This window comes from Fimicolochytrium jonesii (assembly GCF_025526975.1).
Source record: "Fimicolochytrium jonesii strain JEL569 chromosome Unknown EV422scaffold_5, whole genome shotgun sequence".
Taxonomy (NCBI): Eukaryota; Fungi; Chytridiomycota; class Chytridiomycetes; order Spizellomycetales; family Powellomycetaceae; genus Fimicolochytrium; species Fimicolochytrium jonesii.
In genome coordinates, this window is record NW_026515672.1 from 800,033 (window position 1) to 826,363 (window position 26,331).

At 52.4% G+C, this 26,331-nt stretch overlaps 13 protein-coding genes across 13 annotated transcripts; 6 read left to right on the top strand and 7 right to left on the bottom strand.

The window, feature by feature from the left end:
* Positions 1-92: 92 nt before the first annotated feature.
* On the top strand, positions 93-722 carry EV422DRAFT_363026 (uncharacterized protein). Its single transcript, XM_053066668.1, has one exon. It carries the CDS (start codon positions 239-241, stop codon positions 560-562), a length of 324 nt encoding a protein of 107 aa, XP_052927681.1. The 5' UTR covers positions 93-238; the 3' UTR covers positions 563-722.
* Positions 723-2,345, bottom strand: EV422DRAFT_363036 (uncharacterized protein). Its single transcript, XM_053066669.1, has 6 exons — positions 2,046-2,345; positions 1,917-1,974; positions 1,824-1,852; positions 1,597-1,693; positions 1,173-1,540; positions 723-1,110 (listed from the first exon to the last, which is right to left on the bottom strand). The coding sequence occupies exons 1-6, from the start codon at positions 2,148-2,150 to the stop codon at positions 883-885; spliced, it is 885 nt and encodes a 294-aa protein (XP_052927682.1). The 5' UTR covers positions 2,151-2,345; the 3' UTR covers positions 723-882.
* Position 2,346: 1 nt separating this feature from the next.
* EV422DRAFT_363156 (pyridoxal phosphate-dependent transferase) lies at positions 2,347-4,612 on the top strand. Its single transcript, XM_053066670.1, has 6 exons — positions 2,347-3,056; positions 3,146-3,387; positions 3,449-3,532; positions 3,594-3,689; positions 3,758-3,852; positions 3,929-4,612. The coding sequence occupies exons 1-6, from the start codon at positions 2,542-2,544 to the stop codon at positions 4,478-4,480; spliced, it is 1,584 nt and encodes a 527-aa protein (XP_052927683.1). The 5' UTR covers positions 2,347-2,541; the 3' UTR covers positions 4,481-4,612.
* Positions 4,613-4,767: 155 nt separating this feature from the next.
* On the bottom strand, positions 4,768-7,247 carry EV422DRAFT_493938 (prolyl oligopeptidase; the record flags this gene model as incomplete). The annotated part of the gene is made up of 5 exons (XM_053067708.1): positions 4,768-4,872; positions 4,945-5,035; positions 5,106-5,186; positions 5,265-7,006; positions 7,110-7,247. 5 exons carry the CDS (start codon positions 7,245-7,247, stop codon positions 4,768-4,770), a joined length of 2,157 nt encoding a protein of 718 aa, XP_052927684.1.
* A 599-nt stretch (positions 7,248-7,846) lies between these two features.
* On the bottom strand, positions 7,847-8,301 carry EV422DRAFT_493739 (ARD/ARD' family-domain-containing protein; the record flags this gene model as incomplete). The annotated part of the gene is made up of 3 exons (XM_053067691.1): positions 7,847-8,041; positions 8,098-8,177; positions 8,238-8,301. Coding segments are annotated over 3 exons (339 nt in total), but the record flags the coding sequence as incomplete, so codon positions are not given.
* A 592-nt stretch (positions 8,302-8,893) lies between these two features.
* On the top strand, positions 8,894-10,344 carry EV422DRAFT_363913 (uncharacterized protein). Its single transcript, XM_053066674.1, has 4 exons — positions 8,894-9,154; positions 9,220-9,621; positions 9,683-9,992; positions 10,073-10,344. The coding sequence occupies exons 1-4, from the start codon at positions 9,053-9,055 to the stop codon at positions 10,150-10,152; spliced, it is 894 nt and encodes a 297-aa protein (XP_052927686.1). The 5' UTR covers positions 8,894-9,052; the 3' UTR covers positions 10,153-10,344.
* Positions 10,345-10,570: 226 nt separating this feature from the next.
* Positions 10,571-11,968, bottom strand: EV422DRAFT_363899 (TLC domain-containing protein). Its single transcript, XM_053066673.1, has 5 exons — positions 11,782-11,968; positions 11,081-11,670; positions 10,925-11,013; positions 10,747-10,861; positions 10,571-10,686 (listed from the first exon to the last, which is right to left on the bottom strand). The coding sequence occupies exons 1-5, from the start codon at positions 11,822-11,824 to the stop codon at positions 10,618-10,620; spliced, it is 906 nt and encodes a 301-aa protein (XP_052927687.1). The 5' UTR covers positions 11,825-11,968; the 3' UTR covers positions 10,571-10,617.
* Positions 11,969-13,064: 1,096 nt separating this feature from the next.
* On the top strand, positions 13,065-14,552 carry EV422DRAFT_521827 (uncharacterized protein). The gene has a single exon (XM_053069772.1). It carries the CDS (start codon positions 13,380-13,382, stop codon positions 14,343-14,345), a length of 966 nt encoding a protein of 321 aa, XP_052927688.1. The 5' UTR covers positions 13,065-13,379; the 3' UTR covers positions 14,346-14,552.
* Positions 14,553-14,922: 370 nt separating this feature from the next.
* On the bottom strand, positions 14,923-16,765 carry EV422DRAFT_364093 (uncharacterized protein). The gene is made up of 2 exons (XM_053066675.1): positions 16,275-16,765; positions 14,923-16,169 (listed from the first exon to the last, which is right to left on the bottom strand). Exons 1-2 carry the CDS (start codon positions 16,622-16,624, stop codon positions 15,050-15,052), a joined length of 1,470 nt encoding a protein of 489 aa, XP_052927689.1. The 5' UTR covers positions 16,625-16,765; the 3' UTR covers positions 14,923-15,049.
* Positions 16,766-18,498: 1,733 nt separating this feature from the next.
* On the top strand, positions 18,499-19,619 carry EV422DRAFT_493876 (eukaryotic translation initiation factor 2 alpha subunit-domain-containing protein; the record flags this gene model as incomplete). The annotated part of the gene is made up of 4 exons (XM_053067702.1): positions 18,499-18,798; positions 18,867-18,994; positions 19,068-19,177; positions 19,252-19,619. 4 exons carry the CDS (start codon positions 18,499-18,501, stop codon positions 19,617-19,619), a joined length of 906 nt encoding a protein of 301 aa, XP_052927690.1.
* A 204-nt stretch (positions 19,620-19,823) lies between these two features.
* EV422DRAFT_504818 (putative deacetylase LmbE-like domain-containing protein) lies at positions 19,824-21,289 on the bottom strand (the record flags this gene model as incomplete). Its single annotated transcript, XM_053068448.1, has 5 exons — positions 19,824-20,328; positions 20,425-20,492; positions 20,563-20,653; positions 20,770-20,872; positions 20,992-21,289. 5 exons carry the CDS (start codon positions 21,287-21,289, stop codon positions 19,824-19,826), a joined length of 1,065 nt encoding a protein of 354 aa, XP_052927691.1.
* A 399-nt stretch (positions 21,290-21,688) lies between these two features.
* On the top strand, positions 21,689-23,448 carry EV422DRAFT_585210 (dehydrogenase E1 component-domain-containing protein). Its single transcript, XM_053073440.1, has 2 exons — positions 21,689-22,051; positions 22,192-23,448. The coding sequence occupies exons 1-2, from the start codon at positions 21,797-21,799 to the stop codon at positions 23,122-23,124; spliced, it is 1,188 nt and encodes a 395-aa protein (XP_052927692.1). The 5' UTR covers positions 21,689-21,796; the 3' UTR covers positions 23,125-23,448.
* A 318-nt stretch (positions 23,449-23,766) lies between these two features.
* EV422DRAFT_494031 (WD40-repeat-containing domain protein) lies at positions 23,767-25,930 on the bottom strand (the record flags this gene model as incomplete). Its single annotated transcript, XM_053067713.1, has 3 exons — positions 23,767-24,464; positions 24,535-25,363; positions 25,568-25,930. The coding sequence occupies 3 exons, from the start codon at positions 25,928-25,930 to the stop codon at positions 23,767-23,769; spliced, it is 1,890 nt and encodes a 629-aa protein (XP_052927693.1).
* Between the last annotated feature and the right edge of the window lie 401 nt (positions 25,931-26,331).

Here is a 26,331-nt window from a genome sequence, read left to right on the forward strand (position 1 = left end):
TGTACGATGGGCTGCGAGGACCGGACGTGAATTCGATGTCCGACAGGCTTACCTAAACGAGAAACGCGTTGCCTCACGAGACGCGCGTCTGAAACCTCGACACCGCAACTCTCCTTCGTTCTCACCGAACCCTCAGAATCTCTTTCATACCTGTGGAAACCCATTGGACCCTTATCACAGACTCAACTTGCGAACTGCAACGCAGCCTACCAAAAAATGAAAAGAGAAAGGGAAGACGATGACGCAGAGCGCAAGGGGTCACAAGAGGTCCGTACTGCACCTTCATGCCCTTCTTTTGGCAGCATGTTCCTTGTCCGTGAACCATTTGTCCAATGCTCAACAGTCTTCGGCAGGGAGCAGCAGCAAGCGCGCATCCCCTGCCAGCGGTTACGGTGCTAACGAAGACGCCGCAATCAAGGCACTAGTGATGGCTAAAGTAGACTGGGAAAATGTGACAAGGGTGATCAACCAGCTGTTTGGAACCAACAGAAGCCGCCAGGCCGTGTACCGGCATTGGTTGCGCAACCTTAAGGGTGGGATGCCGCCTGGATGGGGTGCATGATGGGTTGACAACAATGCTTATGTTCCGAAGTACGTTTCCAACTTTGTCGGCTGTACATTGCGCGAGGCGTCAAGAACGGTTGCTACACATATCCCCTCTTCCAGTTTGACTTCGTCAGTCATTCATATACCCCAACCCATTCACCCAACGACAGGTCTCATCAAAGCAAAGGCGGTTCCCTTCGAGATCGGCATCACTCGTTTTACTTTACCCGAGAAGCATTACTGCATTAGGGCGCCCAGTGCATCCCGTGCCATGGTTCTAGCCATTTTGTTTGAATTCCCCCAAAAATTAGTTCTAGAACAAAGTAGGCGTATATTCTATCGCTCCTCAAAGCACCACGATATAAGATCTGTCAATGTGACGACGCCATACACCCCACCGTTGTCATCGACAAAGAAAAGGTGGTGGACCGTATTCACCACCATAATCCGCAGCAGGTCGCGCAGCGTCATGTCGATGTTGCCCGTCATGTAGGTGGCTGTGATGAGTTGGAGGAATTTGGAGACGGAAAGGAAAAGATTATCGACGTTGTCTGTTGCGAGTGTCTGTAATGTGTGTGGTATAAATATCACATTGGAACATGCGATGCCACGGAAATTCATCCGACCTTCAAATGCCTAACAGTCATCATTCCATTCATGACTCCTTGCTTATTGACGATCGGAACAGCAGTGACGTTGCGATTCCGCATTTCTTGCAGTACTTCCATTGTGGATAACGCGTCGCTACACGTAAAAACCGGTGCAGTCGGCAACAGTCCCAGCTCTCTGATGGTCTTATCTGGCTCCCTTTGTAATCTGTCGAGATTGAGGAGCGCAAACTCCACCAGGTTCGTTTGTGTCACGAGCTGCGTGAGATGCTCATTCGTGTCCATCAGGGCCAATCGATATGTTCCAGTTTCCTTCATCAGGTTCAGCACGTCTGGTATCGATGCCGATGTGGGGATAGTGTGGGTTGGGTTCTGCGCAGAAAAGTCTAGGTCCAAGGATTAGAAAGCGGTGCGGGTTCAACGAGCGCGAGCCCCAGCTCACCTGCAAGCTGATCGCAAGTCACTCTCAGTAACACGTCGACATTCTCAATAAACTTCTTCTCGCCGAGTTGGACAAACGAATTCGTGATGAACGTGGACTTTGGAAAGGCAGCAGACAATTGATAAGATTTTCTGAGACCGACGCAACCACAGCTTCCTTCGAGCTCTACATTAGACGGGAAACGAAACAGATAGGCTGCAAGGGGCACTCCGAAGGCGTACACTCACGATATCCACCACGTCCACTAATTGGAAGTCTGAGAATTGGAAGGGTAAGTCAGCTAGAAGTTACGAGGTCGAGGATTCGAGACAACTGCACACCTTTGTCACCGGCATTGCGGAGTATAGGAGCGCATGATATTTTCTTTCGCCGGAACGTCTGGAGCGCAAAAGTGCCAATTCGTCAGGTCCTTTCGTCAGGTGGTCGTCAAGAACACTGTCAAAGCCCACCCTCAAGACATCCACCACCGTGTCTGATGGTAGCACAGTGACAAGCGGGCCTGCGAGGACGAACGAAATAGAGAGAACAGGTGGTGAGATGCTAGGTTTGTACATATCGTTTAGAAACGCATGAAAAGATACAGACGATTCAGCAGTAACAACTCCTTGATAGGTTTCGACAGGAGGTCGAGTCGTGCTTTTGGCGAATAGAAAGAAGAATGCTCCTGACCCATTGACAAAGCAAATTCGCTTGAACGTAGCGCTGGCACCGGAAACCTTTACAGTGCAACCGTGAAAGCGTATGAACGTTGTAACTTGTGAGTTGTAAGTTGTCACAGCGCCTGTCTGTCTGTCTGTCGAAAAGGAATGGGGATTCCTGGACCACGATGACAAGGCGTGGCTTGACCGTTACAGCGCGGTGCGGTGAAGAATCTTCAAGATTCAGGACCAAGGCACAAGTGACATCTTTTTAGAGGACGACAGGTATAATTTTCAGTAGAAACGTATGGGCTTGTACGAGGACGTGGCAGAGTGGGTGAAGCTGCCCATAACTGCAGAAGACGGTCAGCCCAGCTATCAACGTCCGATTAGCCCGGCGTTCGAACAGTCGTGGGAAGATCACTTTCGCAATTGTACGGTCCCGAGCTTTGGCCGCGAGCTGCGACAGAAATACTTCTCAACGCTCGTTGGACTCACTGAAGTTAGCGAGAGGGAGGATTTGGGAAAACCCATTGGGACACAGCGTATCCCAGAATCATCCAAGACTAATCCTGCACGGTCATGGCGTCCACCCTTCACATTTTTGGCACACGGGTCATATGGAGCTACCTCTCAGCCCGTGCTCGATGTCTCCCGGAAGTGGCAACTACAGATGGAAGCCAGCCCTGTGCGCTTCTTCTATGATACCCTATATCCATATCTCGTTCGGTCAGTCCGAGACGTGGCGGAATTCATTGGCGCTAACCGTGAAAATGTCGTCCTGGTGACGAATGTGGAAGTCGGAATGAACGCAATATTGAGGTATGGTGTAGGAATCTGCAATCTCGTCACGCACACAGTTCATGTCAAGCGAGATCGGCGTGTCTTAAGAACCAACTTGTGCCCATCAGATCTATACCTTTCCAAAAGGGCGATCGCATAATAGCATTCGATGTGACGTACACAGCGGTGCTGCACTCAGTTCAGCACATTTGCGATTTTACCGGCGCCAAACTATCTACTATATCAATGCCCTTGAGACTCACACCCAGCAATGTGGTGAAGCAGTTGATAGCGTATCTGGAAAATGACAATCCCTCTCCAGATGGAAAGATACATTTGGCGGTGTTCCAGCATATCACAAGCCCGTCGGGTACGTTTGCATTCAAACCCAAACGACAGGCCCACTGCGTTCCGCTGAAGCATCGACACAGCAATCGTCTTACCAATCGGGGAACTGATTCGGATATGTCGGCAGTATGGCATTATGGTGATGGTTGATGGCGCACATACAATCGGTATGCCATGTCTGGAGCGCAGGGATTACAGGATGGCATGAGAGCTGACACCTTCTGGCAGGACAGATCCCGTTGAACCTCGAAGCATTGGGAGCTGATTTTTACGTATCGAACGCACACAAATGGCTTTGTAGTGCGCGTGGATGCGCTATACTTTGTGGGTAGCTCTGCTTTACACGGGGGATGCTGGAAGTCACCCAACTGCCGCCAACGCTTTCGTTGCAGATTGCAGGCCAGAACATCATCACCGGATTTTCCCCTTAACAACCACCTGGGGCCATGCAAACAAAATCTCGCTCCTCGCCCGTTTCATATGGCAGGTGAGTAAAATAGACTTCATCCCATTGAGCCATCATCGCGTGGTAGGACCCACGTTGACATCTATGCCACCAACAGGGAACGGCAGACTATTCGCCATACCTCAGCCTCCCAACCGCCATACAGTTCCATCAATGGGCAAGCGGGGAAGCAATGATGAAACGCAATCGCGACCTGGCGCTGTGGTGTGGAAAACTATTGAGCAAAGCGTGGGGGACTGAGACGCTCGTTGATTGCGATGCAACCGATGGGTGTGGGGTGGAGGCGGACGGGGGTATCATCCAAGGACCACTTGAACAGTGGGAAAGGACCATGACTGGAAGCATGTGCTCTGTCCGGTTGCCACCCGTTTACACCGAGGATGTCGATTCGAGCGATAAGACCGACATGCCTCCCGCGTTGCTCGCAATTGCGGACACACTCTTCCGTGAACACAACATCGAAGTGCCAGCGTTCACCTTCCGCGACAAAAGATATATCCGCGTCTCGCTGCATATGTACAACGATGAGGCGGACTGTGTACGGTTGGGGCAAGGTGTGATAAAGTGCTTGGGGTATCCCGCGAGTCATCCAGGATGGGGAATTCTGACGACGGCTGGTAGCAAAGACAGCCTATCTTCCAAATTGTAGGACTGGTCTATCGCATAGTGTACTTTAGATCAAGCTTTCATCGCTTGCATAAGGAGGACGATCCCCTACATCTGATGTGCATCGCTCTGTGAAACATTCCCCGTTTTAATCGATTTCTAGACCATCTCTACACTGGATATAAAGTGATGGGGAACTCAAGTTCCGGGCATGTCCATCAAGAAGGCACTTGACATCCCAGGAAAGCGGAGGCACGGCAGAAACTCCTATTCGCTGTTCCTCATGTGAAATCCTACATTGTACTCTATGTGTCATAGCCTACTGCCTAGTCAATCTTCCCAAACATGGTGGTCCAAAGCCAAAGCAAGGAAAGAAAACTTGTCCGTTGCTTCTTCGATCCGCTGCGCGGTGCTCTTCCCTGCTCCGTGGCCGGCCTTATTGAAAAGGAACGTGGTATGTCAATGAGGAAACATATGAGATACAGAGGTTAAAACAGTAATATAAACCTTGGTTTCAACTCTTTCCAGGATAGGCTTCGCGTTGTTTCGAGCTTCGTGTTGTAAGGTTGCGAGCAGCTTATGGGAATGCAGCGGAACACTGGGAAGCAGGCAATGAGATTTGGATAACGACGCCGTCAGGGGGAAGTAAAAGAAGACGAAAAACTTACACTCGGTCGTCGTGGTCTCCGGTCGTGATCAAGACAGCAGGGTAAGGCTTGTCCTTTTGCACATTGTGAAGAGGGGAGTATCTGTGAGAGTATGGCGGGAGGACAATGAGTATCATGGGAGGAAGCGCAGTCTCAAGATTGAGGGATACAAAGACTTACTTTCGCACAACTTCAAAATCCTCTTTCTTATCAGGGTTTCCATAATCAGAGACCCACGCGTGCCCAATGGTAAACTTGTGGAACCGGTACATGTCCATCACTCCGACATCCGCAATTGCGCATCCAAAGAGTTCAGGCGCTTGGTTGATTGAGGCACCGACGAGAAGTCCTCCGTTCGATCCGCCGTTTATGGCCAGCTTGTCCGGCTTGGTCCATTTGTTGTCGATCAGGTACTTTGCGGCTGCTTGGAAGTCGTCGAACACATTTTGCTTCTTGCCGAGCTTGCCTTGGTCGTACCAGGCTTCTTGGCCGTATTCACCTCCACCTCGGATGTTGGCAACAGCTACGACACCCTTCATGTGTTGGATGAAGTTCAGCCAGGTCACTGCAAAGGACGGGGTAATGGAGATGTTGAAGCCTCCATATGCGTAGAGCAGTGTTGCATTGTTCGAGTCTTGCTTCGCGTCTTTGCGAGAAATGATGTACATAGGCACCTTGGTTCCATCTTTACTCGTGAAGAATATTTGCTTCGTCTCCAAGATATCAGCCTTGAGTCCGTTGACTTTCGTCTCACGAAACACGGAATGCTTCGAGGTCTCAAAGTCGTAACGGTGGATTGACCCCGGCGTGATGAAAGAGGAGAAGGAATAGAAAATTTCCTTGTCTTCCTTTCGTCCCGAGAGAGATCCAATGATGGATCCGAGAGGAAGGGGAAGTTCTTTGGGTTCTAGGTCTTTTCCGGTGTGCAGCGCATGCAGTCTAGCAACATGCTTGACGTCGTGGAGGTACACAAGGATCAGCTTGTCCTCGTTGACGACGCGCGCTTGCGTCAACACGTCCTCGCTTTGTGCAATGACTTCCGCGAAGCCTTTTTCGGGATGAGCCAAGTCGTACTTGACAATGCGACGCTTCGGGGCTTCCAATGTGGTTTGGAACCAGAACACAGTGCCCTCGTTTGCAACGTAGTCCCACTCTGCAGTGAATTCGTCAACGACCTTGATCATCTCAAAATCACCAGTGACTTCCTCTTTGCCCGTCTTTGCAAACGTTTTCGCAAAGTCAACAATGTACAGCTTCCTCTCCGGGTCACAACCACGTATGACCGTGATAACGAGGTATTTTCCGTCGTCCGACACTTCGGCTCCGACCATGTGTTCAGGATCTTCAGGTTTAAAGATCACGATATCCTGGCTTTGTGGAGTGCCGATCTTGTGATAGTACAAAGCAGCGTTTTTGTTGGAGTCCGTCTCGGTGCCCTTGTCCGTATCCCTCTCGGGCTTGGGGTACCGAGAGTAGAAGAAACCTTTGTCGTCATGGGTCCATTCCAATCCCGTGAATTTGGCCCACTCAAGTGGCTTCTCCTCGTAGTTCTCCTTCGATCCTGGCTGGGTTTCACGGACATGAACGCTGACCCAATCACTTCCGCTAGCAGATAAGCCATAAGCGAAGAACTTTCCAGACTTTGAGAAGCCATAGGTGTTCAGAGACACTGTGCCGTCGTCTGAGAGTTTGTTGGGATCCAAGAACGTCTTTGCTTCGGCATCTAGGGATTCCTGCTGGTACAGCACCGACTGGGCTTGTAAACCGCTGTTATGGAAGTAGTAATATTTGTCGCCGCGCTTGAACGGACAGCCGAACTTCTCGAAGTTCCACAGGTTGGTGAGCTTCTGCTTAAAAGTCTCCCGCTTAGGATAATTCCCGATGTAATCGAAGAAGAGCTTATTCTGTGCCTCTACAAAGACCTATATTTGGACGAGTCTGGTCAGGAAGGCAGCAATGGCATGACATATGCGATCTACAGCACCGCGGTGAACGTGAAGGCTAATCTTGTTCGAGCGCGCTTACTTTGGTTTCCTCCGAGTCGGGGTCTTCCAGCCATCTGTACGGGTCGGCAACCTTATGACCGTGCAAGGTCTCAACGGTATCGTCCCGTCGAACAGATGGATAACCGAACGGGCCGTTGGCGGTCGCGGAAGACGACATGGTTCTGGGACTGGCGAGCAACGGAGCTATTAGTCTGGACGGCGCTGCAACTCGTGAGGCGGAAGCAAGGCTTGAGATGTGAAGGGGCTTTAGAATTCTGCAGAAATGAGCAGTCATTGATCCATTCGGGTCAACGTTCGATTTGGTCAAATTGACTAGTTAACGAAAGAATTGAAGTTAACGGAGGTTCCGACCCACTTGATGAAACTTACACTTTACGCACTCAAGACCGTAATCTTCTGTTGGAGGTAATTGATCTTTAAGGAAGGCGGAGTTGGAACCTCGGAAGGTGCGTGGACCAGCTGGTGCGGCGACAGGCGCGTCGACCGTTGGAGCTCGACGTTGGCCGCATTTCCCATAGCTTCATACCGTACAGGTGGCTCTCACTGCCGCATTGAGAGTTCAAATAGGTGGAAGATCCTTCCAAACATATGTATTCGAAGAGCGGAAACCAATCAGAGCACAAACATCAAACGAGATTATAAGCACAAGATCCCATCAAGGTCGGATTGAAGGTAGGATTGAAAAATGGTGAAGTCCCACTACATGTAAGGTACAGTACTGGGGCCATAATAGGGTCGTCCGTGAGCTATCCAACTTCACATCATACTAAGATGTGCTGACATGTCAAAGGTGTCTCTTCCGTAGCGCTCCAAGTACGTCAAACGGTGAGGGCTACGATCGGTGGATGGACAGCGATTGAAGGACGTCCAAGGACCAATGTGCTTGAACATCCTGATCGCTCTCAAGTAGTTCATGGTGTCCAGAGTGAAGCGATGATAGATTCCAGCAGGCTACGAAAAACGCTTGTTAGATTGCGCCCGCTTTCCCGCCAGAGAGAAGAATATACCAAAACAATGTGAACTCCAGGGGAGAGACGCAGTCGGATCCATTCGTCATTGGCGTCCCGAATATCCATGTATGCGGAGCCTAGACAAAATGCTTATAAGCATACGCATCCCTAGTCGTTATGGGGGTTTCGTCACTGACCGTCGCGGATCAAGCGGATTTCCTCATCGGGGTGACAGTGTTCCTCGAAGAAGCGAGTCAGCCTTTGATTTGCCGTTAAGTTTAATGCATGGAAAATCAAAAGTTCTTTTCGTCAGTCCGGACAGTCGTAGTCTCTTCCCACGCTTCAAAAGGCTTAAGTACCATCCTTCAGAGTCCTTCTCCTTGGCCAAGACAACTTCATCATGTTGCTTGTAATCCCTGTCCAACAGATATGCCTTGCTTTCTCCATAATATCCGGTCCGATCTCTACTTTCTCCAGTTCGACCCCGATCTTTTCTAGATCGGCCCTGCGAACAGGACGGCTGCCGACCTTGTAGTGCGCGCGATCGTGGCTTGAGGGGTCGCTAAGGTCGTAGTACCACGCGTCAACGACAGGAAGCTGGTCGTCGACAGTCATGCCTGAGCGTGGGATTAGGAACTGCTGGAGTGCCGGGTCTCTCACGTTGCACTGTACGTAGTTGCACTTGCTCGATTTCCGATGGTTGCTGGGAGGTTCGTGGGAAAATCGAGGGCGGGGGGGCAACCTCTGGGCGACCTTGCGACAGCACCGAACGCGTCATGTCCGGGAAGTCGGACGAAAATTGTCTTCCATCCTGCGCAAACACCCAGCTGCTCCAGGTCAGCTCCAGGTTCAGAGGTACTGTACTGCACTGTACTCCCCTCTCGAGTCCATTTCCCAGGGGCAAAAATATTGTTTGAACGGCAGTTTTCAGGCTACTCGTTAGGTGCCAGGTTAGGTGCACAGAGAACTGCAGAAGGGCGTCTCGCGTACGCAAGTTGCCTCAGTCGAAAGAATGTCCAACCGGTCACCAAGCATGTTTTCCAAGCACAGCAGCCCGCCACAAAGTCCTCCTCCAACGTTCTCACTGGAGGTTTGCATAGCGGAAGCAACGGCGGTAAGCAATAGCGTCTGGATTGATATCACTGGTTAGTCGTCTGATGTTTTTCACGCGACATGCAGGACGCTTTGCACGCGATCAGGGTTTTAATTCCGGCGGGATTGATGCGTTTGCGCGCTCTTGCGAGAGGGTCGAAGGTGTCTATAGAATCCAGTTCCGGATTCTACCCTTCGGCTCAAGAATTGCCGCAGGCTGAGAGCAGTAAAGAAACGGAAAATCGCTCAGAAGGGTTGGGAAAGGATGCAAGTCCGACTGCACAGCGGGCCGCGAAACGTCAAAGGGCGGATGAAGATCCTCTCTCTCGCGTCGACAACGTGCATCCGAGGCAGGGTCAATACACAAGGCGGCATTCGAGCAGCTTCACAGGGGAACAAGAAGGGGCCGCGTTAAAACTGATAGAGATGCTCACGCCAGAACTGCATGAAATGGTCTTGTCGTCAGTGACCGTGAGAACGTGGCTGCAGGTAAGGAACATTCTGCTCTTTGTTAGCAAGCACATGCAGCTACCAATCCTCTCCTCAATAGTTGCCGACAAGGATGCCAACCAGCACTCGTCAGACCAGGGCGTCGTCACCACCAACCTTAACACCATGCCGCGAAGCGATGCGACAACTGCTCTTGAAGGATCTTCTCTCCGCGGAAACTGCTGCATTCTCAATCTTGGACTCGATTCAAAAGTACCTTGCTCAACGCGCAAAGCTATGTGAGAATGCACGACGGGCGGAGGAGCACACTGCTGCAGACGATCGAAGCCACTACCGGCGCGCTCTTTCTGCGCTCGATGACTTGCAGGCGTTGCATTTGAAGGCGACGTTGAGCGATTTGAGCTTGAACGGTATATCGTGCGATAGCTCTCGCTTCCCTATGCCCAGTCGCATCGAATATCTGCTCATACATCCGTATTCCTCATCACAGACACGCTACTCTATGATCGAATCACACAGTTCATGGAAGAAAGCCAGTGGACTGTGCCGACGATTGGTGATGCCCACTAAAGCTCTGGCGCTTTCTGACGAGACCTATTATTGCTGGCGGTTCTTTAAAGGGGGTTTCCGGGCCGTACAAACAGCCTTTCGCGAAGATGAACGATGAATAGAAACTGATTGTTAAATACATAGATGTGTGCAGGGAGGGAGTTAAGGCATGCGGTGACCGAAGCACCCAGATTTTCAGACCATGTCTTTACTCTACATAGACAGAGCATTCACTTCTCGTTCCCGCGATCTGATCGTTGGTCTAATGGGAAATTCCCAGGCGAATGCTGTTACATGCGGATACTCGTCGTGCAATGCACTATGATCGTCCATGAATGTGACAAAATGATCGGTGGACCCGCGAGAGGTCGTGATCCAACGTTCAAAGGATGATGAACCCCCGACATGACGCCGACTAGGTCGGTTGCGGTATCCGAAAGTGAATTCTATCGGTATAACTCCTCGGCTCGATGGAGCCCTAATCGTCTAATCGTCGTTACGTGTGTCATCCCCAACCGCCCCTGTCGTCAGTGCTTTGTACGCCATTTTTACAATCTGAAAGTCCATAGCAATAAGCGCGACAATCTGCGGTATAAACGGTCAAAGCTGACTCACCAGTGACGACCAGAAAATGTGAAGGACTTCCAGTAAGCACAGGCAGACTGTTGCGGCGTCTCGAACGGTAAAGTCTCCATACAAAATGGCGTGGTCCCCTTCTCCGCCGTATTTACTGTGATGGAATATCGGTCAGCCACTAGAAACACCCCCAGTGAAGGAACACGCCAGAACTCACAAGATAGACCCAATAACGTAGACCGGGAATATGTAGTTGCGTGTGATGATGAAGACCATTGCAAACACCCCAAACAAGTAATCAGCAAGCTAGAGGGTGAACTGTGTCAGGTGACAAATTCGTTTCTCCTTCGCAAGTCGCGTAGAGAGAATATACCTTTGTCCTGCCAGTGTAAAGCGCCATTTTTGCCAGCTCCATGAACGGGTCACTCATATCGTGCAAGAATAGGATGGCGGCTCCTACCCGAAAGTACGGCCACACATAGCTGAGGTAGATGAGAAGTAAGGTGATCACGTGGTGGGTGACCATGACTGCAAAATCCTTTTGCTTCGGTTCGAAGAAGATACTGATCGAATGGAAAGCATATGCGCTGAAGCCGAGTTTGTAGTAGAATTTGACCAGATCGCTCATCATTCCCGGTTGTCCCCAATTCTCCCAGTATGCCTTCGGATCCAAAAGCCATCCTTCCTTCCGATACAGGTAGATCCCCACGAGCGTGCTGATCCCGAACATGAAGAACTTCCATGCGGAAAGGGTGAACTTTTCCCTGTCATCCACTCTCCTAGGCCTGCTGGGAGACGTTGGCCGACCATTGACCTCGGATGGTTTTCTCTTCATGGCCGAATTGGATCCAGGTTTTCCGTTTGGCTTTCGCTGCCTCACTGCCGATGCAGACCCTCCCACCGGCTTGATACATTCGACTGGGACTGCAGCTGACAGTTCCGGGCTTCCGTTTGTGGTATGTGCTGGCACGATTTTGCGTGCCAAAGGCTGGAATGTATCATCAGTAAGTCCGGAATACGCTCTAGACCCTCGCTCATAGTGCGAAAGCCCACTGCATGACATCCTGCGCTTACCTCGAAGACGAACTTCCGGAGAACAAAGTAAAGGACCCCCCATACTGCTACATAAGCGAGGAAGTCGTAGTAATCCTTTGGCACGACCAAGTCCCGGTTTTGTGGTTCACGCATGAACCTCGGCCATTGCAGAAGGTCGGAGGTGCGAACCATGAGAGTTCGCACGGTCGGGAGAGGCAGTGAGAATGGTAGCAGGAAAGAGGAGTGTTGTTCGCCGGAGGCGGGAGACTGCATCTTCACAGTGAGAAAATATATTTCCAGCGAAAATGGCGTCTTGATAAGGATGGTTACGAGGAGCTCGTCAAAGGCGAGGTTCTGTTGCGGAAGTGTTGATGTTGCGGGAGATTGCCTGTCCTGGACTAATTCTCACCCGTCGATACTATGTCCTTCGACCTTTGAGGTTCACCGTAAACGGCAAAGAGAAAGCGGAAGAGACAGGGATTTACTCTGGGAACTTGTCGAATACCACAGTCAACCACACCAGCCGCAGTTGGACTTCAGAGAAGCAAGTCTCAGCGCACACAGCAACACCTCAACACGGCGATGCAAATCAAGTCGAGACCGCAAGCAAAAAAGGGCTGATCGGATGGTCCTTATGTCCACCCATATTGTTCATAGTACGCGGCGACGCGCAGCCGCCCAAACGCCGTACATATATTACAGTCTCTGTCAGTCTGTTCGTATTCGGAGTTTCTCGGCGACCAGTTGAGCCACTCATAAGAAATAATTAATGCCGCGCCGGAGCGTGTGTCACTGTCAATTTCGCATGCTCAAATAATTAATCTTGAACAACCCTAACTGGTCGTCCTTGATTCGACTCACCCAGAGAAAGCCGCATTACAGAAGGTTGATGCACACACCGCACCGACAAATGGAATGCATTTCGCTTTGCCGTACTCATCTTTAGCATCATCATCTCTCGGTCTTCGCTCGACCTGGATAGTATGAGGACGGTTTTCTGGAAACTGCGGAGGACAACGAGAGCGAAAAGTAGCTTTTTGACGGCATTACTCTGGCGATATACCTGGTTCCAAGCACGTTCGACCTCCCGAACCGGGCCCCGGTTGCCCGCTTTCCCCCGTCAAACACGCGTGCCCCAAAGGGAGCCACAATGCGATTATCAATTGAAACTTGATTTTACATGACCAATCGGGACGACATGACGGCGGCTCCCATTGGGAAGCTTATCGCTCGATTGACATAATACGGCTGCCGTCTTGGATGGGATGAACCCTTATGATGAGACTTTTAACAATGAGATGAGCCCGAATTAGCGCTGGCCTGTCCAGGAGGGCAAAGAAAGGAAAGTTCCCAACCGGTCTGGATGGACCCACGCTCTCCGGATTCATCGCCCCCGTCCATACATAGACCGCATAGGATGTGTGGGGTGGGGCCGAATATGAAGGAACCACCCAGAAGACACCCACCCAGACCCCAGCGGCATCCGCCGATCTTGTTTTTTCCAGACCGTGACATACAATAAAACGGGCCGCGCTCAGCAATCTTTACGCTTTTTACAGCTCTTGCTTCCAACCCGTTTTTCCCACCACTGAAAACATTACCCTCAACACTCCACGTCCTCTCCCGACTCCATCATCATGGCGACCATATTCGACGCATCCATCTCCGCTGCAACATCTCCGACTGCCCCCACATCCAAGCGCAGTCCACCAACCGCCGAAAACCTCACCTGGCCCTCGCCTCCCGCGACGATCGGAGGTACACCCGCTGCCGTGAGAGTAGTCGCTTCCCCAATTCCCCGCCCCGAACCCATGTCGCTCCCCGCCGGCCGTCATCCTGAAGCATCTTCTTCATTGTGCTCGTGCGACACGGCGCATAGAGGTTTCTCAAGCCGTCATATCGTCAAGCGCTCGCATAACCGTCGCAAGCAACTAACTCCTCACAAGTCCATCACGTATTCGGCCGCACTTGCTCAGCTCTCCCGCGCTGAGCGCCAACTGCAAGGTATCATCGCTCTCGATGTCTACGGCGTATTCATGTCCCGACCGTCGCTTCTGCTCTATGACAAATCGGCCGCCGCAGGACGTGCCCGCATGATGCGATTGAAAGAACTGCAAGCACGTCATGGCGATCTCCAAGGCATTCCTTGGGACGCCTCCGCCATCGTCCCTCGTACGGGCGGTGGCGGAAGGAAGCGACGAGGACGGCCAGGCCGCAAGACGACCGGCACTCCAGGCACCACGGCTCCCAACACCGCACCGGGTTCGCCGGCATTCGACCCCGCATCACTGCCCCTTCCCGCCTCGGCCTTCACGATGCTCACAACAAACAATGCACCAGTCGTGACATGGAGCAAAGGCGACCCGCTCGAGATCCCCGAATCATCGGCGGGCTATTCGCAGCTCACAAGCGAGGAAGTCAGGACCTGTCGCACGCTGCGTCTCTATCCAGCGACATACCTGCAGATCAAGACTACCCTCCTTCAAGCTCCGCCGGGGTTCAAGAAACGTGAAGCTCAGAAGTGGTGCCGTGTCGACGTGAACAAAACGGGCAAGCTCTACGACTGGTTTGCCGCTCTAGGGTGGATCCACATTGCTCCGTAGGAGTTCGTTTCCCATAGTTTCGCTATTGCTCACTATGTAGGCGTAGGGAATCATTTTTAGGTCATTCATCACGCAGATAGAGGAAGTTAAATATGTTCGGGGCTTTTCCCTGGTGGCTTTCGTTGCCCTATCATTTTGCTATTTCTCATCCATGCATGTATGTTTTCAATGGACGCAATTGTACCTCATGCACCAAGTGCCCAAGCAACATTGGCAGAATGACTTCTGAATGCGGTACGGTTCTGTGGAATTTCCCACGCATAGAACTGCCGGCCTCCCCGCGACATTGGATGCTTGGCAGCCGGCATTTTCCCGGCCAACCCCTCAACTCCCTCTGCATTACTCAATCGTACAAGCGAGCTGTAAGAAGGTTCGAGTCGGATCAACGTTCGCATTTCATTGTTCCCTTTCATTTCGAAAGGGCAAACAGAGAGTATCGCTTTTTCAATGATTTTTATTCAGGCGGGGTATACGCCAAGAGAATGAACTGCCATCGCTGACATGCCAATAATGGAAGTTCAACAAGCGTATATCACACAGGCTCAAATACAGAAGCTCTGGTTACAGAGGGGCGGGGATCTGAAGTACGAATGGATATGTTCAAGGAAAGAGCGAGGGAGGAAGTCATATGCATGACTTTCGGTAAAAGCAACCACAGTTCTCAAGAGTCCCCATTTGATGTGTGATCCTCACATCTGGCGAGGCTAGGCCTGATGCATTGTGAGAGCACCATCACGAGCAGACCTGACCGGCGTGTAATAGGCGGTCGGAAAAGCGTTGTCGAGGCTCCTCGCGGACGGCGAGAACAGAGACGCTCTTCCCGTCTCGGGCGTCGCGGCCATGGGCGAGACGGGCGAGAAGACGCAGGAGGTAGCGTCGCTATGCCCGTCACCGAGCGATGGGTAGCCGTTATGAAGGTATCGAGGGCCGGCGATCAACGCTTCCATTGTGCGCTGCATCCGGAGGTTGGCGCGCATCATGGCCTGGCGGATCATCAGGGATTGCTCCGTCAAGGCGAGCATCTCGGCGCGGAGATCGGTGAAAGGTCCGTGCAGGACGTGAGTGAAGCAGACGGATGCCTGGGCGTCTTCGGTGAAATCAGAGCAGGCGGTCCATTCGCCTTCGCCCGTGAACATCTCAAATTGAGGTGGTTCGAGGATGTCGATGGTGATCTCGCCGATGTTTGGGTTGTAATCTGCGGAAGCGTATGCGACCCCGATGATCGTTTCCAGCGGAAGTTTGAGACGGCAGCGAGCGTTTCCTTCGATGAACGTCGCGCGCAGGGCGTTCTGGACTAGGTCGACTTCAACTAAAAGGTCCGCGGTGCGGGAGAGCGCAAAGCGTTGCCAGCTGCCGATTTGAATCTGCTCGACCGACATGGGAAGCGTCTGAAGCGGAACGCAAGGAGCCTTAGTCGACTCCGCTGGACAAGTGGTCGTCACCGCTGCTTGAGGCGTGAATGGAAATGGAGGCTCCTTCCAATTGACGGAGCCCGTTGGTGTGAGCACTTCCGGCGGTAAAGAGGTGTAATCAGCCCAATGGCCTGCACCTCCTGTATGAGACGCGCTGGCGACGTTCGGATACTCTTGGTAGCCTGTAAAATCGGACATCTGTTCGTCCCCAATGGGCCCGCGCAATGAAGCTAGCTCGTGGACATCACCATAGGCGTTGGGCGAGCTGCTGTTCCCGAGATATGCAGGATAGAAAATGCCGTCGGGAATTGTCGTGCCCGATGAACCGCTACATGGGTGGGCGAGAGCTTTCTCGAGATGTCGGCGTCGTGGTTTAACTTGGTGTCCTTCGATCTTCCTCAACTTTGCACGTCTATAGATTGTGAATGAAACACCGTCGTCAGTGCAATGCTCTGGTGCCTCATATAACCGCCGAACGCTCGCCGTATGCCATTTCATCCTAAACCCAACTACCAACCTGTTCTGGAACCACACTTGAACCGTACGTTGGTTCAAATCCAATCTCTTAGCGAGAAGAACCAACTCTTCGCCTTTGACATTGTGGTTTTCCTGGAATGCGGCTTCGAGGATCTGTGCATGCTCATGGGGAATCTTGCTCTTGTAACGCTTGCGGCGGCCGACCGCGGGATGCCCATCTACCATCTTTGCCGGAGATCCCTCAAGCGAGCTTTCCTCGGTCGTCGGGGTGGGTGGGACATCATCTTCGACACCTCCAGATGAGCCTGATATGATCAGAAAATCTGCTGGACGTTTTCGTGTCGGTCCTGTGTCGACTGCGTGTCGAGTGCTCTGGTTCATATCGCCCATGTCTTTGGACGCACTCGTGGTGGGATGACGAAGTCGGTTATTTATGCTGGCAAAGACTGAACTTGGTCCACTGTTTGCGCTATGCCCGCGGCCAGCATTATGAAGCTCCCGGGCCCAAGCGGGTGGAATGAACAGGTGGATTTGTTTGGATTGAAGCCAGCAGAAAGCGATCCTAATTGGTCATGTACTGCTCACATTATAGCGGTTGCGGGGCGAAGCGTCTCCCTTACAAATGCATGGGAGAGTTTTCTTGGGGGAATTACCTTTTCGGGGGCTCTGTATCGTACCCACTCCCCTGCTACGAAGTAATGGGAGACCCTGGGTGCGGCCCGCTGTTGGCACATTGCGATAAGAGCCGTCAGATGAGGTGCGCCGCTGGATATCCCCGCTTACATGTACAGATGACGGTCCAAACCCCCGTCTTCGAGAACGAGCCTGACAAAGGGATCCTAGGATGCGCGTAATTCGCTCGCGGGCAAAGAAGTGACTTCCGGCGACGGGGGACGGCAAAAATGAGGATCGCCTTGAGCATAGGGGGAAAACGCATTAGCCAGTGTACGTAATGGGGGAAGTCAGTTACGGGATTTGGAGTAGTGCATTGGGTCAGTCTGACGCCAGGGCCTGGATCAATTGACGGCATGTCGAAATGCTCCAGCGCTGTCAATGTCACGTGCACTGCGGCTTTCCATTTGCGAAGAACAAGTGGTCGGAATCCCTACCCCACCCAGTCGAAAGGGAGATGGCCGAAATGATGCTATGCCTGAAAATGGATGGGTGTGCAGCGGCCAGCTTGGTGAAAGCCACATAACACATTACCCGAGAGCATCCGATGTGTTCACCTTCTATTCCGCTCCCAGCTCGAAGGAACGGCGCAGGGAGGGACAAGAAGTACATATTCGAACATCTTCATAAGTCCGCGGCGACGCTTCAAATGATGGAGCTGCCGTAACAGGTGTTACGCACGTTGGGGGAGGACAATAATGTCTCGCTCGACGTATCCTTCGGGTACGTAGCATAACCGAGCAAGGCACACAATGCACTCCTGGTTGAGCATCCGAGTCAAGAATGGCACACCGCGCGTTCCTGCAACTACAAATCGACCTATCCAGCAGCGCTCCTTCAACTAGATCTAGAGCGAGAGCGTGCTATTAAACCGTCATACTGCCGCCAAGATGTATCCTATCTTACGACCGACTCGATCAATCTTTTTCCTCAAAGAAAAAAAAGTCCAGAGCCGGAGATACCGTAGGAGATTCTGAAAGACGTTTCTCTTCGATGCCCCTAGCATGGACACAACCCACGGAGCCCTCGAGAGCAGACTCTGCGAGTACTTGCTAGGTAGGCCCTTGCCAAAGGGGCTCGTTGAACGATAGAGATTTCAACTCGGTGTGCAGGGTGGAAGGGTGCTTTTATTCCCCCGTCGTTTCTTCCCCTGCGCCACCGTGGCGCAGGCTGACTCATTTGTTGCGCTTTGGGCCCTTCTTGTACGATCGATGCTCTGCCAGACAATACGGCCAACGAGCAAAACGAAGGAGACGATTGTTGAACAACATACCAGACGGCTAATCAAATTCGCTCGCGGCACACTGTACCGACCGAGATCTTTGCAAGCATACGGAATATAACCTTCCAAGCGCTCAACGACCTATCGATTACACATAGATCAACAAAAGTTCGGAAAAATGTCCGACAAGCACGAAAGCGACTCCGGGGAAGAGGACCTCCCTCAAACCGGTGCGAACAGGGTACCCAATCTCGGGAATGACCCCGTCAACACCTCTGACCACGGGGATGAGGGCGACTTTGTCCGTGCCACGTTCACACCCTCCGCCGCTGCCGCTCTTGACGAGAAACAATCCCGACTCCAGTGCCGGATGTACGAACAGCGATTCCCGGAGGTAGATCAACTGGTTATGGCGAACGTGCGTCAAATCGCCGATATGGGGGCCTACGTCCAGCTACTCGAGTACAACAATATCGAGGGAATGATCTTGCTGAGTGAACTGTCAAGGAGACGTATCCGATCCATCCAGAAGCTGATTCGGGTGGGAAGGAACGAGGTTGTGGTCGTGCTGAGGGTGGACAAGGAGAAGGGGTACATCGACTTGTCAAAGCGTCGTGTGAGCGCAGAGGATGTGGCAAAATGTGAGGAAAAGTTCAACAAGTCCAAGGCTGTAAGTAATTCTCATCCGTTTGCTCATGGCGCTATGAGCTCCTTCCTAAACGTCGGGATGCCAAACAGGTGCATAGCATCATGCGTCATGTCGCAGAAAGACTGAACGCCAACCTCGAGGATCTCCTGGAAAAGTACTGCTGGCCATTGTACCGCGAGTACGGACACGCATACGACGCTTTCAAGATCGCCATCAAGTATGTTATCACCGCACAAATGTTGATCCACGGGCTTGCTTCCTCATCGAATCTCGATTCTTTAATCATTTAGCGATTTTGACAAGGTTTTCGGAACTGTCGAGATGTCGGACGATGTGAGGAAGGAACTCCACAGCAACATTCGCCGGCGTTTGACACCCCAGCCTGTGAAGATCCGTGCCGGTTAGTTGGAGTTCTGGGACATTTGCGGGCTGGAGAGCATACTGGATACGAACGCTGATACTTTCACTCTACAGACGTTGAAGTCACATGCTTCGGCTACGAAGGTATCAACGCGATAAAACGTGCTCTGGCGGCCGGTGAAGAGCTCTCCACAGAAGAGGCTCCCATCAAGGTCAAGTTGGTCGCGCCACCCATGTACGTCGTGCAATCGAACACACTCGAAAAGCAGGCCGGTATCGACACCATGGAGAAGGCGATCGCTGTCATTGAGGAGTCCATCAAGAAGCAAGGTGGCAGTCTGTCCATCAAAATGAAGCCTAAGGTCGTCAGCGCCACCGATGATTTGGAGTTGGCGCAATTGATGGCCCAGGTCGAGCGGGAGAACGCTGAAGTGTCGGGTGATGATGATGCGTCCGGTGGCGAGGAAGGCGATGACGAATAGGCGTCATGCAAACGATTGGCGTTTCTTTGGAGTCCATTCACACCCGCACGCGATAGATCATAGCTAATGTATCCTTTGCTACATGTGCCTCTGTTTTTTATTTTGTATATCGCCGCTCTGTAGCGTTTAGCAATTTCTGCATTAGCATTTACACTAGATATCGAGATATATTGAAAGTGATATCCTCGGAAATATTGATTTCATTCATATTTCCACTAACTCATTGATAACCATGTACCTCGAGAAGAGGAGGTACAAATATCTGAACCAAACCAGTTGTGACTTATGACAGGTCATCGCATTGCACCCTTGGATAGCCTGCAGCGGTCCACCGACGAACACAGCCTCCGTAGGGGCAGATGGCCCGCGAGACGTTTTCGGTTTCCTGGTGCGCAACCCTGCCTTCGCCGCCTTTTCCTTGATTGCGTCCACAGTCGAAGCCCTCAACGTCGTCCTAGAAGACGAGGCCCGTAGACGTCGGTGAGGCAAGATGTGCTTGCGGACCAAAAAGTTCAGGACGGTGTACGGTAGGTCCAACACGCCGCTGTATTTCCGCAAGATGGAGATGGATTTGAGAGCGTAGCATACTGGGGCTCCGCGAGATGAAAGCCGCCTTGACTGGCGTCCGGCGGAGGAATACGGTTGGTTCGCGTCCTCATTATTTGCTACGAAAGCTCTGCCCGGAACCATTGGCAGGCTTTGAAAATATCTGGAGGGGACGTCAGCAAGCCAGAAGGTTTGAAGATGGAAGTGCCTGGGTTGATCGGGCGAGGAAATCCGCAAAGTAACACGCCGTTCAGCATACCTAAGACCATCAAATAGAGCCCGGTGATTTGCATGTCCTGAGATCCCATACTGATCGAAGGTGATGATCTGAGCGAGCAACGTCTGATTGAGCAGCATGTCCTCGACAATCAGAATCCACTCCATGTCAGATCCCTACCGCTTCAATTGCCCGGTCTCCTATGTGGGCGGACAGTACATCGGCTATGACAGATGCTTTCCACCATGCGTTGGGGTCATCCTGCAGCTCGCTAGCCGTCGACAAACGCGAGAACGCATTTGATCCGGGAAGGGATGGTAATGAGGGGCAGTTCGATTGGGAGGGTTCAATCGTGAACATGTGCTTCTAGACTGGAAGCTCACTCACGCGTGATCTAGGCATGAGACTTTACTGGAATCGAGGATGCCGAGGGCTTTGCAGCTTTTGACGAGCTCAGTAGGCCGCACATCACCTAGTCCATCCGCGTTCCCTGATCCAAGAACATACTGGTCAACTCGGCTTCCATCGATCAATTGGCACCAAAAAAATGGAGTCGACGGTGGTGAAAGGGCTCTTTTCTGGACTTGTACGATCCGGTTCCCTTCTCACCTTGCGATAGACAAAGCACTTCGACGTCAGCGCCGGACTTCACCAGTTCGATGACCGTTGGCGCGAAGAACATGCACTCATCGTCCGGGTGCGCAATCAGCAGAAGTGCCGTCTTCCCCACCGAACTTCCTCCCTTTCCACTCGAATGTTTTCTCCTCTTTCGGTCGGACCCAAACAGTGTTCGCTTCGTCTCCGCTGTCAGAAGAAGGCCAGAACGACTTTCTACAAACAAGGTAAGAAAAGACAGCGGGATGAAGACTAAGAGCAAGGGCAGAAACAGCCCGATCAGCGGAAGCATGGCGGACTCCCTCTGCGATACGTTAGTCGTTGGTGGGACGTTCCGGTCGCTGTATGTGTATTAGTATCCCAGCTGTCGGTCCAAGTGCAACTCCAATTCACTCCCAAGATCGTTATAGGAGAAGTTAGAGAGAGTTAGAGAGACTCGGGGAAGGAGATGTCCCCACGCGTTTGAACCACTTTCCATTTGAACTGCAGCGCCATTTGAACATGCAGCGTCTTTCTTGATGCGCGTGTGGCCAATAGGAACAAGTCAGTGTGCGGGACCCGACAGAATCCTCCCGAGATGTTTCTTACCTGCTGCGAATGTGCTATTCTTAGACCCTCGTTGTTAAAGACACGGTGCGATAAATGTCGATAACAATCAGAGGATAAACAACAATCGATCAACCAATCTTGAGTCTCAGGCGCTTTCGCATTTCTACGCTCGGCCTCCCTGCTCATCATCGCCTTCTTCGCCCAAACCCCCCCATCCCTCCCCTCCATACCACCCACACGCTCCTCCAAGATGTTGATGCGAGCAGTGCAACGGCCAGCGAGCCTCAGCCTCCGAGCCACCATCCCCCGCCAAACTGCCTTTTCCACAACTGCTTTCGCACGGGCATCCGATGCCAAGCAGCACACTTTCAGCTTCCCCGAATCCAACTTTGCGTTCCACAACTGCGGTCCCATTCCGCTCGAGGCCACCGCTGGAAAGGAGGAGCTGCTCGACATGTACAGGAACATGTTGCTGATTCGTCGTCTGGAACACGCTTCTGACAATGTACGTGACTGTGGTAGACGAACGAGCGAGATCTCGGGCAGCCGATAAATAGGGGTTGGAGACGAGTCGTTTGTGAGGCCGAAAAAGCACCGGTGCTGACTGCTCTTTGTTTCTACTTCCCCCTCACTCCGAAAACATAGCTCTACAAAGGAAAGATGATTCGTGGATTCTGTCACTTGTCAACCGGTCAGGAAGCTGTCGCCACCGGTATGCACGCTGCCATCGCAAAAGACGACGCTATCATCACAGCCTACCGTTGCCACGGTTTCACTCTCCTCCGCGGCGCCTCGGCAATGTCCATCATCGCCGAGCTTATGGGTCGTGAAGCCGGTTGCTCCAAAGGAAAGGGAGGTTCCATGCACATGTTCGCGCACGAATTCTACGGTGGAAACGGTATCGTCGGTGCGCAAGTCCCCATCGGTGCGGGTATTGCTCTGGCGCAGAAGTACCTGCAGAAGGGGACAATGACGTTCGCGATGTACGGAGACGGTGCCGCGAACCAAGGACAGGTGTTCGAGGCATACAACATGGCCAAGCTCTGGAACCTGCCCGTCGTATTCGTCTGCGAAAACAACATGTACGGAATGGGTACGTCTGCCCACCGTGCTGCCGCTTCCACAAAGTACTACACCCGCGGTGACTACATCCCCGGTGTGCGCGTCAACGGAATGGACGTCCTGGCTGTCCGCGAAGCCTCAAAGTACGCTCGGGAGTGGACGCTCTCTGGGAAGGGACCTATGGTCATGGAGATGGTGACTTACCGTTACGGTGGTCACTCCATGTCCGACCCCGGAACCACGTACCGTACCCGTGAGGAGATTCAGAACATGAGGTCAACCAACGACCCCATCACCGGTTTGAAGGACCGCATTTTGGGCAGCAACATTGCAGCGGAGGACGAGTTGAAGAAGATCGAGAAGGATGCACGTGTCGAGATTGACCAGGCCGTCGTAGAAGCCAAGGAGAGCCCAGAGCCCAACGTCTCGCAGCTCTACACGGACATCTACACCGTCGGCAATGAGCCTCCGTTCCTTCGTGGATGCTCGCCTCAGGAGATCCACCGTTTCGCGTAGATTAGGTTTCCCCTCCACGATATCCCCCCACGTCACGCATGTTCTGACCCGTGTATCCTTTTGCATGAGAAAACCTTGAGGGTTTCCCAATTTCTGTGTGTATCAATAGACAGAGTTCGCTAGCGTTTTCAAATCTTTCATTGAGGATGGAGTCGTTCCTTCTTTGTTGGGTAGACGGACGCAATCGCTGCGATTTCCCCACTTCCCTCATACGCAGTAGTGTCGAGCGTTGAAGCTCACCCGACATTGGCGCATGCTCCTCTTGTGTATCACACATTGGCTTATCTTTCCGCAAATCAATATCATCCGCTGCTGTTCATCGCCTTTGTGCTTGTCTCGATCAGATCGATGTGGGCAGATGTGGGCCTGAGTGGAGGCCAACAAAACCAAGCAGAGAGTCAAATGAACAAGTAAATCGACAAAGACATCTGCACATTTCCACTGTTCCTTGCGAACAAATCAAAGAAGAAACTACAACAAAATAAAGAAAAGGGGCGAAGCACGGAAGGAAAAGAAAGAAATCGGCAGGATATAAAAGTGACAGGGCACACCACGACAGAAGAAGAATGGGCCTATTCAACAGAGGATTGGGAAAGAGATCTGAACCCAACACGCGCGAGGGTAATGTGAGGTATATATGTATCAACGGCGGGGCGGGCGCGGTGGCAGCTCAATCTCTTCGACGTCCTCAGGGTTGGAATCGGTCGACAGCGTTCCGAAGCTGTTGTCGTCCCCATCCCTACTTCCATTATCTCCCATCTCTGCATAGTCTTCATCCTCCACATCATCATCATCGTCGTCGCCATCGTCGTCTTCATCGGACCCACCGGCGCAGCTGCCATCGTTGCTGTCCTCTTGGTCGCCAAGCCCTTCCAATTTCACGCCGGCTTCGATCCCTTCGGTAAAATCTAGCACCTCGAACCAGGTTGGGCCGCCGTCGCGTTGCACAGCGCATACAAGTCGTTGTTCGTCCATGCGCACTCGCCAGACGCCTTGTACATTGCCGACGAGGTCGCGAATGAAGCGGCCGTGGACGGGTTGCGGACCGTTAGGGCCTTGCGTGAACGCCAGCGCGGGAACGAAAGGCGCGCCTGCTGGTGGTTGGCCTGATCCGTACCCTGTCGAGTTGAGCTCCCAAACCTTGACGCCGCCGTCTGAACCAGAGACTATGCGGTTCAAGCGTGGCTCGTGGTGGAAGCAGGTGATTGCCGCCGAATGTCCCGTTAGATTAGCCAAGCATTGTCCTGTTGTCGGTGACCAGATACGGAGCGTCGCGTCCGCTGCCGCAGAGACCAGGTACTGCGGTGATAGTTCCAAGAGACCCACCAACGATGTATGACCTGAGTGAAGTGAGGCTGATAAGCAAACTGAAGGAGTAAACGAGCATTGAAATATCCACAACCGACGCACCTTCTAAATTGAACAGCTGCGCTCCAGTTCGCGTGCACCATATCCTCACCGTAGCATCCATACTGCCACTGACGGCCCGCCGCAACTCATGGCTATATCCCACACTGTACACCTTCTGCCGATGGCCACGGCAAATGAACGACACGGCTCCAGTCCCGAGATCCCAAACACGGACCGTACAATCGTAGCTCCCACTCACGAGCGTATTGCCGTAACCAGCAATCGCGCGCACCGAGTCCGAGTGTCCGCACAGCACATACTTGAAGAAGGGATTCGATGCTCGCGTGCTCCCAGTGCTCGGTGACGAAGCCCCGCAGCCAGGCAGCCATGGAATATCCCGCTTTGGATGCGGTAGCTTCCACACCCGTAACGTGGCATCACGAGATCCCGTCACAATCAGTGGCACCTCAGGCTCCATCTTCCCTGTGGCTGGGTTCTTATGCGGAATGATGATGATCAGGCACCGTACGGTTGATGTGTGGCCTTCGAAAAGGTGGGTGCACGCGCCTTCTTCCATATCCCAGACGCGAACGCTTCGATCGGTTGAGCCAGATACAAGGACCTCGTTCCAGTACTGCAGGGCCCAAACTCCGCCTTCATGTCCTTCGAGTCGCTTCTTCAGTCCGCCTGTTCGCGTATCGTAGATGTGGATTGTCTGGTCATCAGAACCTGAGACAATCTTGTCTGCGTCAAACTGCAAGCACGTCACAACGTTGAACGCATGGCCGGGGAAGGAAATGTGCTTGTAGCGACCATGGAACCAGTTTTGCCTTATAACGTGATGCCTTCGGTACAGGTTCTTGAAAAGATTTGGTGGTGTTTGAACCCCCTCGGCAAAGGACTCGGTAGGACGCTTGTTCTCGCGTAAGTGGGCCCCGTAAATTTCCCAATCAACCGGCCAATCGTTTCGTCCTTGCTTTCCGTTGATGGGTATAGGGTCTGCATCTTCAGCGTCATCATCGCATTCATCCATCGCATCATGTGGGCGGAACTTCGACCGGTCCCGACGTTGAGGGCCAATCTCCTCCCTGACCTCCATATCATCATACCAGCCCTCGCACTGCAAGCGCTTCTTCCAAACAGCCAGCTCAGCACCCTCGCCATCGACAACCCGTTTCCACGCTCTGCTGACTGCAGCGCAGCGTCCGAGAGACCGTAAATCGAGATATTGCAGAATATGATATGCGAGTTCCACTGGCAACAATGCCACATAGTCCCGTTTGAGACTAGGTAAGATCAGAGAAGATACGAATTGCAATGTCGGGAACTGGCAGCGTCGTAACAGTTGAAGAAGCAGGTAAGACTTTAGCTGCGGTGGGAGGGTGTCGAAAGTCGAGATAATATACGGGATGTCTCCAAGAGCTGCGACACCGGAGAATTCGGGTGGGATTTCCATGCTGGCTGGCCAGCTATATTGAGGCGCGTGCAAGTCGGGCACGTGGCTCGGTTGCGCCACTCCAACGGATCGCACCAGAGAAGGTCCCGTTTCAAAAGTATCGTTCAGGTATCCTGCGTGATTTGTAGGAGATGCCGTCGGACTTGGTAAATTGACATTTGAAACATCCGCACTCCCAGAATCTGTCAAAGGAGCGCCGCCCAGAATGTCAATTGGATTTGACTCTGGGAATGGCGTCAAAGGAATAGGTATTGGCCCCGCACCCATATGGGCTTTGATAGCCGCCCCAGATGTGATTTGCTGAAGCTCACTCTGACCAGCGGAGTTCAGCTGAAACGTCGACGATCCTCCAATAGAGCCTCTTCGTTTCGGAGCCCGAGAGTTTGGGTGTGACCGCGAGG